General features: G+C 38.6%; 1 protein-coding gene across 5 annotated transcripts in view; it reads right to left on the bottom strand.

Annotated features, from left to right (window-relative positions):
• LOC122713385 (protein sprint) overlaps positions 1 to 12,917 on the bottom strand; it is a 144,257-nt gene that overhangs the window by 104,227 nt on the left and 27,113 nt on the right. For 3 of the 5 annotated variants that reach the window (XM_043933772.1, XM_043933763.1, XM_043933765.1), the window contains exon 2: positions 7,085 to 7,327. In XM_043933772.1, the coding sequence (XP_043789707.1) occupies positions 7,085 to 7,165 (81 nt within the window). In that variant the 5' untranslated portion in view covers positions 7,166 to 7,327. Of the gene's footprint in view, positions 1 to 1,747; positions 1,766 to 7,084; positions 7,328 to 8,088; positions 8,192 to 12,917 lie in introns of those variants that run through there. The other 2 variants (XM_043933764.1, XM_043933770.1) reach the window with 2 other exon arrangements.

Raw genomic sequence — 12,917 nt, 5'->3', positions numbered from 1 at the left:
CACAGATAAAATTCTAATAGAATTCAATCTTTTGATCAGACTTTAATGGAAAATCACTCGAATTCGATCCTCTTATCAGGGAACGTTGATTCTTCACACATGACAAATGTAATACACTCATATCAACGTTGAATACCTATCAATACACATATAGATTGCTAAACGTACGAATTCTAATAGAATCGAATCTTTTGGTCGGAGTTACACGGTCACAATCGTTCGGTCCTTTTACCAGAGAACGTTGATTCCTTGACAAGTATAATATACTCATAAATGTTGAATATATATACACAGATAGATAGTCAAACGAATTCTAATAGAATTCAACTTTTTAATCAGATTTTAATCACTCAAATTCAATTCTTTTACCAGGGAACATTGATTCCTCTTCAAGTATAGATGTTGAATACGTATCAATACACAATATACAGATATATAGTCAAACGAATTCTAATAGAATTTAACATTTTGTTCAGATTTTAATGGAAAATCACTCAAATTTTGTCTTCTTATCAGGGAACGTTGATTCCTTGACAAGTATAATATACTCATAAATGTTGAATATGTATACACAGATAGATAGTCAAACGAATTCTAATAGAACTTTTGCTCAGACTTTAATCACTCAAATTCAATCCTTTTATTAGGGAACGTTAATTCCTCGACAAGTATAGATAGTATAGATGTTGAATACATATCAATATACAGATAAAATTCTAATAGAATTCAACTTTTGCTCAGACTTTAATCACTTGCATTCAATTCTTTTATCAGGGAACATTGATTCCTCCATAAGTATAGATAGTATAGATGTTGAATATATATAAATATACACATAATAGAATTCTAATAGAATTCAACTTTTGCTCTGACTTTAATCACTCGAATTCAATCCTTTTACCAGGGAACGTTGATTCCTCTTCAAATATAAATGTTGAATACGTATCAATACACAATATACAGATATATAGTCAAACGAATTCTAATAGAATTCAACATTTTGTTCAGATTTTAATGGAAAATCACTCAAATTCAACCCTTTTATTAGGGAACGTTAATTCCTCGACAAGTATAGATAGTATAGATGTTGAATACATATCAATATACAAATAGAATTCTAATAGAATTCAACTTTTGCTCAGACTTTAATCACTTGAATTCAATCCTTTTATCAGGGAACGTTGATTCCTCGACAAGTATAGATGTTGAATACGTATCAATACACAGATAGAATTCTAATAGAATTCAACTTTTGCTCGACTTTAATCCTCGACAAATATAGATGTTGAATACGTATCAATACACAGATAGAATTCTAACAGAATTCAACTTTTGCTCAGACTTTAATCACTCGAATTCAATCCTTTTATCAGGGAACGTTGATTCCTCGACAAGTATAAATGTTGAATACATATCAATACACAAACAGATAATGTCAAACGAGTTCTAATAGAATTCAACTTTTTCTCAGATTTTAATCACTCGAATTCAATCCTTTTATCAGGGAACGTTGATTCCTTGACAAGTATAGATGTTGAATATGTATCAGTACACAGATAGAATTCTAATAGAATTCAACTTTTGCTCAGACTTTAATCACTCGAATTCAATCCTTTTATCAGGGAACGTTGATTCCTCGACAAGTATAAATGTTGAATACATATCAATACACAAACAGATAGTGTCAAACGAGTTCTAATAGAATCGAATCTTTTAGCTCGGAGTTAAAATCATTGGGTTCTCTTACCAGGGAACGTTGATTCCTCTTTTCTTCGCGAGAAGATAACGCAGAAGAGGCACTTCCGTTTTCTGACAGACGATACAGTCCACGATACAGAATTTCCTCTCTGAAACGGTAAACACTATCTGCCAGCAACGTCCAGCGTTGTTTCCACGACTCGCACAACGACGCTAAATTCACCACGCGAATGACGCACACGCGGCTTTTAATTGCATTTTACACGACACCGCTCGACGATGCGATTCCCGAGAAAATAAACTGGGTACAAAAACCAAGAGAAAAGAAACGAATTGTCAATGTTGTTTTCTTCACAATCGATCGATACTCCGCATTTCCAAAGATCCCTTCCTTCGATCGATTCGATTATTTCATCAGATATTACACTTTTTCCTTCGAATTTCAAATGTAATTTCAAAGGATTTGCAAAGTTTTACGGATTTTTCTTTTTTTCTAATTTTCACTAGTCTTTTCTTTTCGCATTCAAATATCGACCGCGATGTTTTTCCATCGTTTTTTCTTATCTCGTAAATGGAGATCGGAAGGATGCATTGCGTTATGACGATTTTGTCACGCGGAATAAAGTTTAACAAAGTTTCTTACGATTACGGAGCAGGTGAGTGAACTTTAACGCGAGTGTGCAGCGAGGACCGTGTACTACTCGTGTGGCTGGGAATCGATACGAACGTGCCACCGACCCATCGTTCAATTTCCATAGCAACATCTGAGCCCAAACAAAAATCATTTCGTCCCTAATTTAAACGTCGGGATCGGGACGGGCGAGAAACAATTTCTTGGCAAATCTTCTCGATTATTTTCCCCGATCGACGCGAGCAATTTCGAAAATTCCCCATCTATTTCTTTTCTTTCGCACAACGATCGCTTTTAACAACGTTTCCACGAGGTCCGATCCTCTTCTTGGTTATCCTTTGGAATTTCCATCGATTTTCTTCGTCGTCTCCGTTCGTTTTCGAACGAAACGAAACGAGGAGGAGAAAAGGAGAGAATTGCGAGCTAGAGTGCAATTTCTCTCTTTTCAGCGGGAATTCGAGTCGCTCGAGGGTTGACCACCCCTAAGGGTTTCGCCTTTAAGCCGTCGACTTAAAGAGGCGCTCCTTCCCCCAAAAATATAATCTTGCGAAATGGCGCACACCTTCCAAATAATTTACCATCGTTTTAACTCGATCGAAGGAAGGATTTATCGCTTTCTCGCGCCCTCCTCCGACTCTTTTCCACCTCGATGGACCTCCTCCTCAAACTCGCCTCCAACTTTAACGTTCTTTCTTCTTCTTCTTCTTCTCTTCTCCTTTTCTCCTTTCATAATCGAGAAAAGAAGAAGAAGAAGAAGAAGAAGAAGAAGAAGAAGCTCCATCGAATTGATCCGTCGAAATGTACGGAGACGACGAGTGAATTTTGTTGTTTATCCGCAAGATTTTTATGGCGACCTTTCTCTCGAGTTGTATTAACGTGACGATGGAATTCCAAAGTGAATTCCAAACATTGTTCTCCTTTTCTCGATAAACGCGACGATAAACGGACTCGCTAATTGCTAATTGTGGAGAGATCGAGTCGTGGCGAAGCGAGGAGGATCGAAAGTATCGGCCGACAGGAAACTTTCTAGACATTGGTGTCTGGCTAAGATGGCCAGATTCGATCTTGGCTCAATCAAAACTGCACCGGGTGTCGAACAACCATTGTTCCAAATTTCTTTCTTCCTCCCTCGATATCGAAAGAAGCGTACAAAAAATTTTTCACCTCGAATCGTGCTATAAATCTCCAATTAATAGTTTGTCATTATATTCGATAAAATATTGGGAATGTTGGAAAGAAAGTTGGTGAGGTTTTTAGCTCATTAAATTCAAATGCACAGGTATCCGAAACAAAATTTTATTAATCAATAAAGATCATTGCAAATGCACTTTTGTCAACGAGAAACAAGTTTTCTTATTTCGTTATTCTTATTTATTGAATAAAATTCTGAATTTCTGGAACTGGAATAGGAGAATTGTTCGATGGAATTCGCTTCCATTATTTGTTTTCAACATAATGACAATTTGGAGAAATTAATTTGAAAATGGAATTAATATCACATTTTCACAGAGCGAAAAATACAGTTTAAAATTGTATAAAAAATGCAAATTAATCGCCAACTTAATCGAAAACAGAGATATTTAAAATCAAAATAAAAAGAAAAACCGTAAGAACTTTCTTTCCAACCTAATATCTTTTCCTTTTTTTATTTAAATTTTTAATCAAGATACCGTTTCGCGGCTTCTTCTTCTTTTTTTTTTCATCCAGTTTCGTAATATTGGTGTTTCTTCTCTCCCCTCCTCCTCTTTCACTATTACAAACGCGATAAAGAAGAGCGGTTTCGAGACACCGTGTAGGGTGACTTAATGGAAAAGTACGGGTCTCAAGGACGAAGTCGGGTTCCGCCGTGGTTCGAGAATCAACCGGTATGCAAATGAAGCTTAAAGTCTTGTCAGAGCCGATCTCTGAAAGCGCAGAGTAGCGGATCGATCGGTGGCGCGGCCGCTGTTAATTGAATTAATCATCGGATTAAGCCTTCCTTTGACCTTTGGAAATCGTTTTAAGGCTCTCCTCTCGTCGCTCGTCGATCGGACCAAGGAAATTGAATATGGCGTTGGCGGATGGACGTGAAAAGGAAAAAAGAAAGAGAAAATAAATTCATCGATCTGGTTTTTCACCAGACCTATTCTATTCTCGACAGAATCGTGGAAGGAACGAAGAGTGTACATCTCTTATTTTGAAATGTCCAATTTTGAAAGAAATTTTGAAAGAATTTTGAAAGAAAAATTTGTAGTAGGGAAATAAAGGAAAATCGTGGAAGGAATGAAGAGTGTACATCTCTTATTTTGAAATGTTCAATTTTGAAAGAAATTTTGAAAGAATTTTGAAAGAAAAATTTGTAGTAGGGAAGTAAAGAAAAAAAGAAAAAAAAATAATAAATTCATCGATCTGGTTTTTCACGATGAACCTATTCTTGAATCGTGGAAGGAACGAAGAGTATACATCGCTCTCATTTTGAAATGTCCAATTTTGAAAGAAATTTTGAAAGAATTTTGAAAGAAAAATTTGTAGTAGACAAGTAAAAGAAGAAAAAAAAAAAAAGAAAAAATAAATTCATCGATCTGATTTTTCACGATGGACCTATTCTATTCTCGACAGAATCGTGGAAGGAACGAAGAGTACATCTCTTATTTTGAAATGTCCAATTTTGAAAGAAATTTTGAAAGAATTTTGAAAGAATTTTGAAAGAATTTTGAAAGAAAAATTTGTAGTAGGGAAGTAAAGGAAAATCGTGGAAGGAATGAAGAGTGTACATCTCTTATTTTGAAATGTCCAATTTTGAAAGAAAAATTTGTAGTAAGGAAGTAAAAAAAGAAAAAAAAAATAATAAATTCATCGATCTGGTTTTTCACGATGAACCTATTCTATTCTCGACAGAATCGTGGAAGGAACGAAGAGTGAACATTCTTTTTTTGAAATGTCCGGATTATCTTGGATCAATTTCGAAAGAAAAATTTGTAGTAGCGATGCACGACGATCGAAAGGAAAAAAGTTTCGTTTATTAAATTTCGAATATCGTGGTTGAAACAGAAAAAGCGCATTTTCTTAATGGATTCTCGATGGCGACGTCCCGCCATATGAAAAATAGCGGTTCCGTGACCACTTTTGAATATTCCAACGAGCATTGGCTCGCACGGCTCACGCGTTTCCACCTGGAGAACCATTTCTTATCCAAGTTGAAACGTTTTTTAAGCTTGCCAGGGGACGCAAGAAAGACATGAGTATGCTCTCTAATTGCCATCTCGAAACGCCATTCTCGCGCACGTCCACCTTCGCGCACCTTCGAAAAACAAGAAAAAAATCAACGCGAATCTTCGTTCGCTCGAAAAGTTGTTTCGAATCGAATTCGAAATCGGGCGCGTCGTCGGAATTTAAAAAAACGTTTAAATCCGAGGCGGGGAAGGATTTTCGGCCATCCATCACAACGTTCGATAACAACGTTGTCGGGGCCGACAGCGGCGGAAATGAAAGGGAAACACCGGCAACATTAATTTTGCAACGCGTGGGGGGGGGGGGGGAGGGATATCGGTGCACGAGAAAATTTGCATTTCGGAACGGAGGATTCTGCCGACTTTGCCGTTTTCTCCTACCGTCGGATACCTCGCATCCCTTTCGACGACGCTTCGCTTTTTGCCCCTCTGCATACCTCTCCACACTCCTCCCCTCCCTCGCCTTCGCTCGCTCGGATATATCTCCCCGCCGTTTATAAAATTCCAGCCACGACGACCACGGCCACGACCACGTCTCGTGGTTCAATAGCGAAAAATGGGAAGGAGACACGCGAGGATAGGGAGGAGAGCGCGGTGGGAGAGAAAAGATGCGCTCCGTTAATGGGAAACGCGGCGGAGAATGGCTCGCGCGCCTCGAAAATGGCCGCGTTACGCGCTTTTTGCAGCAACGCGGGGGAGGCGGAGGTGACGGCGGAATAGAGTAATTTCGAGCGAGTGTAAGTAATGGGGGATGGAAATGGCGGCGAAGGGGACGATTTGGGGGAGGGAGGGCGATTTCAACCGAGTACGCGTGCGAGTAAAATTTTCTAGGAAGAAGAAAAAAACGTGCAAATCCTCCCTGGATTTATCGAACAATTTTTAAAATTCTAACGCTCCTCCCCTCCCCGTTTACGTTTTATATAAATATCTCTTATACCGCGCATGCTTCTCGAATACAATTATAAATATATATTCGAACGATATAATTCGTGAAGAATCGGAGGAGAAGGGATGAGGAAGGGAGCGGAGGAAATCCAGGAATGTTTCGCGAAACTTTTCCACCACTTTTTCCCTCTCATAAGCGTTATCGCGCGCGGTCAAACATCGACGTCTTCGAACTTCATACTGAGGCGCCACTTTGTTCCCGTTTCCGGGATCGTCGCCACGTTATTGTCGAGACGACACTGTACCCCCCTGGAACGGAGAGCTCGGCTACCTAGCCTCTATCTAACCGAGATAAGGGTTGCTTGTATCAAAAGTTATTTGGACAGCGATAGCGCGGAAATTTTTGCCCTCTCCCCTCTCCTCCAGCGAGATTAGGCGAGTCGAGATGGTGGTGGACGGTGGAGGCCTGCGTCGAGAGCGTTCCCACGGGATTGAACTTGATAGAGAAATGTTTCCCGACATGATTTTGGGTAACCGGTTTCCTACGTTCCTGCGATCATTTCGTTGCCAAATTTGGGGGACCTCGATGGAGATGAATCGGGCGTTTCGTTACGGGAAGATGGAGGGAAAAAATCGGGCGATCGATTTTTCTCAAACTCACCATCAGATAACTGGAAGCGTTGCTGCCGGTGGATTCCCTCTTCCGCGTTGGCGCCGCATCCCTCTGTACCAATGACGTCATCTTCTTATCATATTACCCGTCGAGGCGATCACCGCTTTATTAATCACGATAATAATAATAATAAAAACTCGCAACTCTCGCGTTATCTTCACCGTGTCAACCAATAATTCGACGCGTTGAATAAAACCAATTCGTCAATTCGAACGAAACTGGTCTGGTAATCTGTAACGGGTAAAGAATATCCAGATTATTCGCCAACATTCGATATATTATTAATTTATCGCGAGAAATACACGGAAGGAGGAGATAATAAGGAAGAAAGAAGGGTAATATAAAATGTGTCCGATTTCTTTTTCAAATGTTTCGAGAATAATAATAGGCGCGCCGTCAAATTTCTCTTGAAATTATTCGGATCCGCCGCGAGGGACGAATATTTCCTGCCGTCAAATTTGTCCCGACTCGTAATTTGCGGCGATATTTCATCGATTTGAGGCCGGCCTCGGGGATTTAAATCGTAAGCCGCGTTAAAGCGGCGGCTTTACGGCATCGACCACGTTGTTTGTTGTTTCGCGAGCTTTGCATCGGAGCTCGGATTAAATTCGCATTCGAATTCGTTTACTCGGAGATAACCGCGAGAAATCGCGAACTTTGTTTAAAGATGGATATTGTTTTTACAACAAGACTTCTTCTTTCTTCCTTTCTTTTTTTTTTTTTTTATGATGATCGAAGGAAACGACGCGTTTTTCGTCAAAGATTATTACGAGGTTTCGACGATTTCACGTAACAAAAAAATTTTGAGAAGAGAATTGAAAAGATTGGAGATAAATTTCGAAAAATAAATAAAAATAAAAAAGAAGCGTTCGAACAAAATCCTCGATTCGAGCAAAGCTCTTTTCGACTAAAATTCGCGTGAAATTGAATTTTCCGCGTTCTCGAGCTCCCCCACGTGGTTCAGGATTTATTGTAAATTTAACGTGGTTTACCTTTATCCATAGCCGCTCGATGCTCCTTGACTGAGCTTTTCGGCCTCTAAATTCGATTCACCACACTTCATGGTGAATCGAGTACGAGGGGAGAGGCGTAGCTGACAACAACCGAGAGCAAATTCTTCCGTGAAAACCTTGCCAACAATGCGGTAAATTATACCGCATACCGTTTAGATATCGAGGAGGGGTTGTATCGGTCAAAATGCGATCAAGGGAATATTATATCCCCTCTCCCCGTCTCGTTCCGTCTTTCACTCGGATTAAGAATCTCGGCCATCCGCGATATCACGGATATTTCAATCGCGTCCAACGCAACTTTCTTGAACGAAACGATTCCTATATATAATCGAGCGTGCGAAATTCTTCTTTTTTTAAAAAAAGCTCGAAATTTCGAATAGATCGAAGAAAGTGCAATCGAAACCGATTTAAACCGATTTGTCGATAACGAGTCGTTTTCACATCCCTGGGAAAATCGAATTTATCTTCTTTATTGTCGCGTAATATCAATCTGCCACATTTCCTTTTTTTTCTTTTTTATGATTCCACTCGTTCCACGCGGACGGTGGAATCATTAATTTACGAGCGGCGTCACATCGAAAATTCATAATGGGCGAAACTCGAAATTCGGGGGCTTTAAGCCATCGATATTCATTGCAAGGGCCTATCAAGGGTTTCGAACTAATTGTTTTTTATTCGTCAACCATAAAATTCAAGAGCTTCTTTCATTTTTCTCGCGTCTATGATTGAAGAATATACATATCTCCTTTCGGAGAGAAAATAAAGGAACAATTTCAACCAGTGAGATTTCTACACGAATCGGGAAAAATGATTTTTGATGCTATTTCAAAAGATGGAATATTTTAATCCGTTTGGATTATTATTCGGATAAAAAGGAATTCGAAAAATTTTAATCAAATCGTTTAGATTAATTATCGCGTAATTCTCTCGTAATTCGAACGCGGTCCCCGATGAAACGTTTCGAAGTAATCGTTCATTGGTTGCTTCGCAGTTATTGCCCTGATTGGTCTCGATTAAAATCGACTTGCGAAATCGTCTAAACGATCCACGCCGATGACATCAGAGGCAGGCTTATAAGAAAGGCTACGATGGATAGTGTTCGATGTAACACCAACGTGTTTTGCGCAAGGAAGGATGAATAATTCACGACAACTTCCGAATAGAAATAGGAAACGATCCGATACGACAGATTATTCATCGATCTGAAGAAAAAGTCGCGTAAGGATGTTCCACGAAACCGATTAATAATCCGATTATAAAATAAAGATGATACAATTTTCTCTTATATCCTTTTCTTTTATAAAACAATTCTTCTATCGTTCTTATTATCGGTGGAGAGAAGTCTCGCGGATCTGATTTGATTAATTAATATTTTTCTTCCTATCGCATATTTGTCACGTGCACTGATCCAAAACGACGATCTAAATGCATTGGCGTAGGATCCAGAGAATTCTAATTCTAATATCGATATAAAATTTTCAATACGCTAATTATAATTTGTAATTTTAATAAGCTAGACATATTATATATATATATATATAGTTTCGAAAATATTTCAGCTTCTTGGACGAAATATCCTAACTTTGTAAATGAAAATAATCTTTACAATTTTGAATATTCGAGTTATAACTCTTCTAGTGTTATGTAAAATTCGTGTGATGTTAAATTCTTCTTGCCTCTGTGCCGTTCTACGAGACCTCTTTTCAGCAATGAATAGTAGATTGCTGATTATCCTACAAGAACTCATAAGATCAAATCTTACGCGCAAGTTGAGATTAGAAAAACTTCATTTGTGAAATTTCCACGCTTGGTTAATAAAATACATATCACTTGGCTATCAAGTAAATAATCCATTCATATCGATACAATCATTTTACACACGCGTGTACGAATTATTAATCGATTCCAGCTTAATAATTTCAACATGGATAATTCAAAATTGTTAATATTTTTAATACACTTCATTAGGAGATCGAATCCTCCTTTTCAAAGTTATTTCCGCAACTTCTAACGAGGCACAAATGTCGAGATTACGGTGTTCGAGGACCGAGGATTGATGGACAGTTCTATCGATTAAGCGGAGCTTTGTTCGTGCAAACGCGAGGATACGTTTGGAGAAAAACCTTCTGCCGCCAGTTTTCACGTTTTTTTTTTTTTTTGTGCCTCGCCAATGACACCTGCTCCACACAGACTTTATTAAATCCCCCGTTCCAGACTGAAAATGAATCCACCCCTCCATCCAGACGGCGATTCCCTTTTCTTTTGATTTCGGAGGAGGTGACGAACGCGGAGGACTCTGACGTGTTTGGTAAATGAGTTTCGACGATGAATATTAACGAGAGAGAGAGAGAGAGAGAGAGAACGAGGATGGCGCAATTGATTTTTCGACGTTTCGATTCCCTCGTTTCTTTGATCAGTTTTAATTCCTTCGTCCAATTAAATTTGGAATCATTTTCTTCTCAATGAGATCAACACGGATCGATACTTTTCGCTTAAAAATTCGCTTCCCTCGTATCGAGTGAGAAGAGAAAAGGGATCTAATCTCGATTTGATTTATTATACAAATTTTTATCGAGAGGGAAACTTTGCTGAAAATTTTGCCCGGAACATCGCTGTCAAGGCTTGAAAAAGCTTTAATACACTTACGTATCGAAAATACGATGCCTCTGTTGGAAAGGATCGAGTAAAAATGGAAACGTTATATTCCTCCCCTCTCGAGGAGAAATTTGGATAAAACTCGCGATACGCATCACTGTACGAGTTTCTTGATCGTGTCGCTACTTTAATATAAAATAGGTAAATAGAAAGCGGGGGAAAAAAAAATACGAGCCGTCACAACGAGTGGCATCACGAAATTCGTTTAGAAGCGAGGACGAACGAGATTTATCCAATTGTTGTCCAAAGTTATTAGAATCTCGTTCCTTCGTCGACTCGACTCGCAAAATGCATTTATCGTCAAAAAATCACGTTTAGATGGAAGATGGATGGTTCGAAAGGAAATTTTTTCCTCTTACAATCTTCTTTCAATAATTTTGAAATTATTTTCAGAACGGGTGAACGATGAAGGAAGGAAATGAAAAATTATCCCTCCATTTTGAATATTTCTCGGGTTCCTTTGAGAGAAAGGAATGATATGAGATGAAGGACAATCGCGGTATGAATTAGCGTAAATTGGTTCAACCCGCATACACCCGTATGTCCCTCGATAGAGACGAACCTTGACACGCGTCTTCCCTTCTTCTTCTTCTTCTTCTTCTTCTTCTTCATTCGTTGGAAAAAGAAACTTTGAGAAATCTTTGCCGGATCATCAAATTTCTTCCAATTTTCTTCTTCAACATCTTCCACGTGAAAATTTTAATACAAATGTCATTCTTAAAAAAAAAAAAGAAAAAAAAGATAGGGAAAGTGAAAAAGTTTCGATTTTCTGTGTCGAATAAAATATTCATTCATTCAATTTTCGAAATTAATTCACACACATAGAGAGAGAGAAAGAGAGAGGCAGACAGACACAGAGACAGAGAGGGAGAGAGAGATAAGTTATTTATTTATACACGTATTTTATAAATAAAACCGATTGGATCGTTTCGAAGGACTAACTCGATAACGAATCGTACACGTTGATGTAAATGACTGTTAACGAAACGAGACGTAACCGTGCAACAACTAAATTGAAGCAATGCGGTTTCTTTATCGTGGCAGGCGAAAAAGGGGAAGCAGTTAAGAGAGGCTAAGAGACAGATGAAGCTAAGTAGGCAGACGAGTGTTGGTGTGTGAAACGATAAGTTAGCGAGCAACAAGCCTGAATACACATTTGAAACACGCGCTCCCTTTTCATTACATGTTTATACACTGGGTGATTCAAAAAGAAAAAAAAGGAAAACGACGCACTATATCGTTGATTAGGTTAAAGAAAAAAAAAAAGAATTCGAAAAAAAAATTCCCAATTGCGTAGATAAAAGAGGGGGAAAAAAAGGAAGAAATTTAACCCGTTTCAAAAATCAAGTTTCGTTTCGAGAAGCTTTCTTCTTTATCCATCGTCAAATCGATCCCCGTTTCGTGTTCCGATGCTGCGATTCGCGTGGCACGCGTGCAATCAACGTAATTGACGGTGGAAAAACTCAAACCGAGGAGAAACGATATGCCTGGCCGTGTTGCAAGAGTGGCGATAAATAATCTAGGATACGAGTCACGAATTCAAAAATGCTCGAAAACCGAGTGGATGCTAGTCTCTTTTTCGAGACGGAACGAAACCAAGGCATTCCGTGTACGCATCGAGCGTGGTTCCTGTGTTGAATCGATCTCTTGCTTACCACGGTTGAGAAAATGAAAAGAAAGGAAGAAAGAAAACGAAAAGAGAAAAGACACCTCGAAGTCATGGCACACGGTAGTCGAACGAACAATCATCGTCGAATATTTTATCCACAGGTATATATGTATACGTGTATACGTATATGCGTATACGTATGTGACGAGAAAATGATCGTTGTGGGATCGTTGCGGGCCTTGTCAAGGGGGGGGAAATTGAGCGATGAATTTTAATTGTGTCCCGTGAGAATTTCAGATAATATCTCGTTTTACGAGTGGCCGATGTTTACGCATCGAAATGTCATATCATTTCGCACACGATCGCCTACGTTGTCGTTCCTCGTAGATAACCAAGTTTTGTTTACAAGCCCGATCGCGAGCTAACTATCGTCGCAAATTGTATTCTTACGTAAATATAGTACATATTATCGCATATAAAGTGGCAAATAAAAATAAAATTTAATTACTTATATATATATATATATATATATTTAATATTTAAA

Source organism: Apis laboriosa, unplaced genomic scaffold (genome assembly GCF_014066325.1).
Source record: "Apis laboriosa isolate Shangri-la unplaced genomic scaffold, ASM1406632v1 scaffold23_cov150, whole genome shotgun sequence".
Lineage (NCBI taxonomy): Eukaryota > Metazoa > Arthropoda > Insecta > Hymenoptera > Apidae > Apis > Apis laboriosa.
Note: the sequence above shows the minus strand (reverse complement) of the source record. Positions and strands in the feature narration are given on the sequence as shown.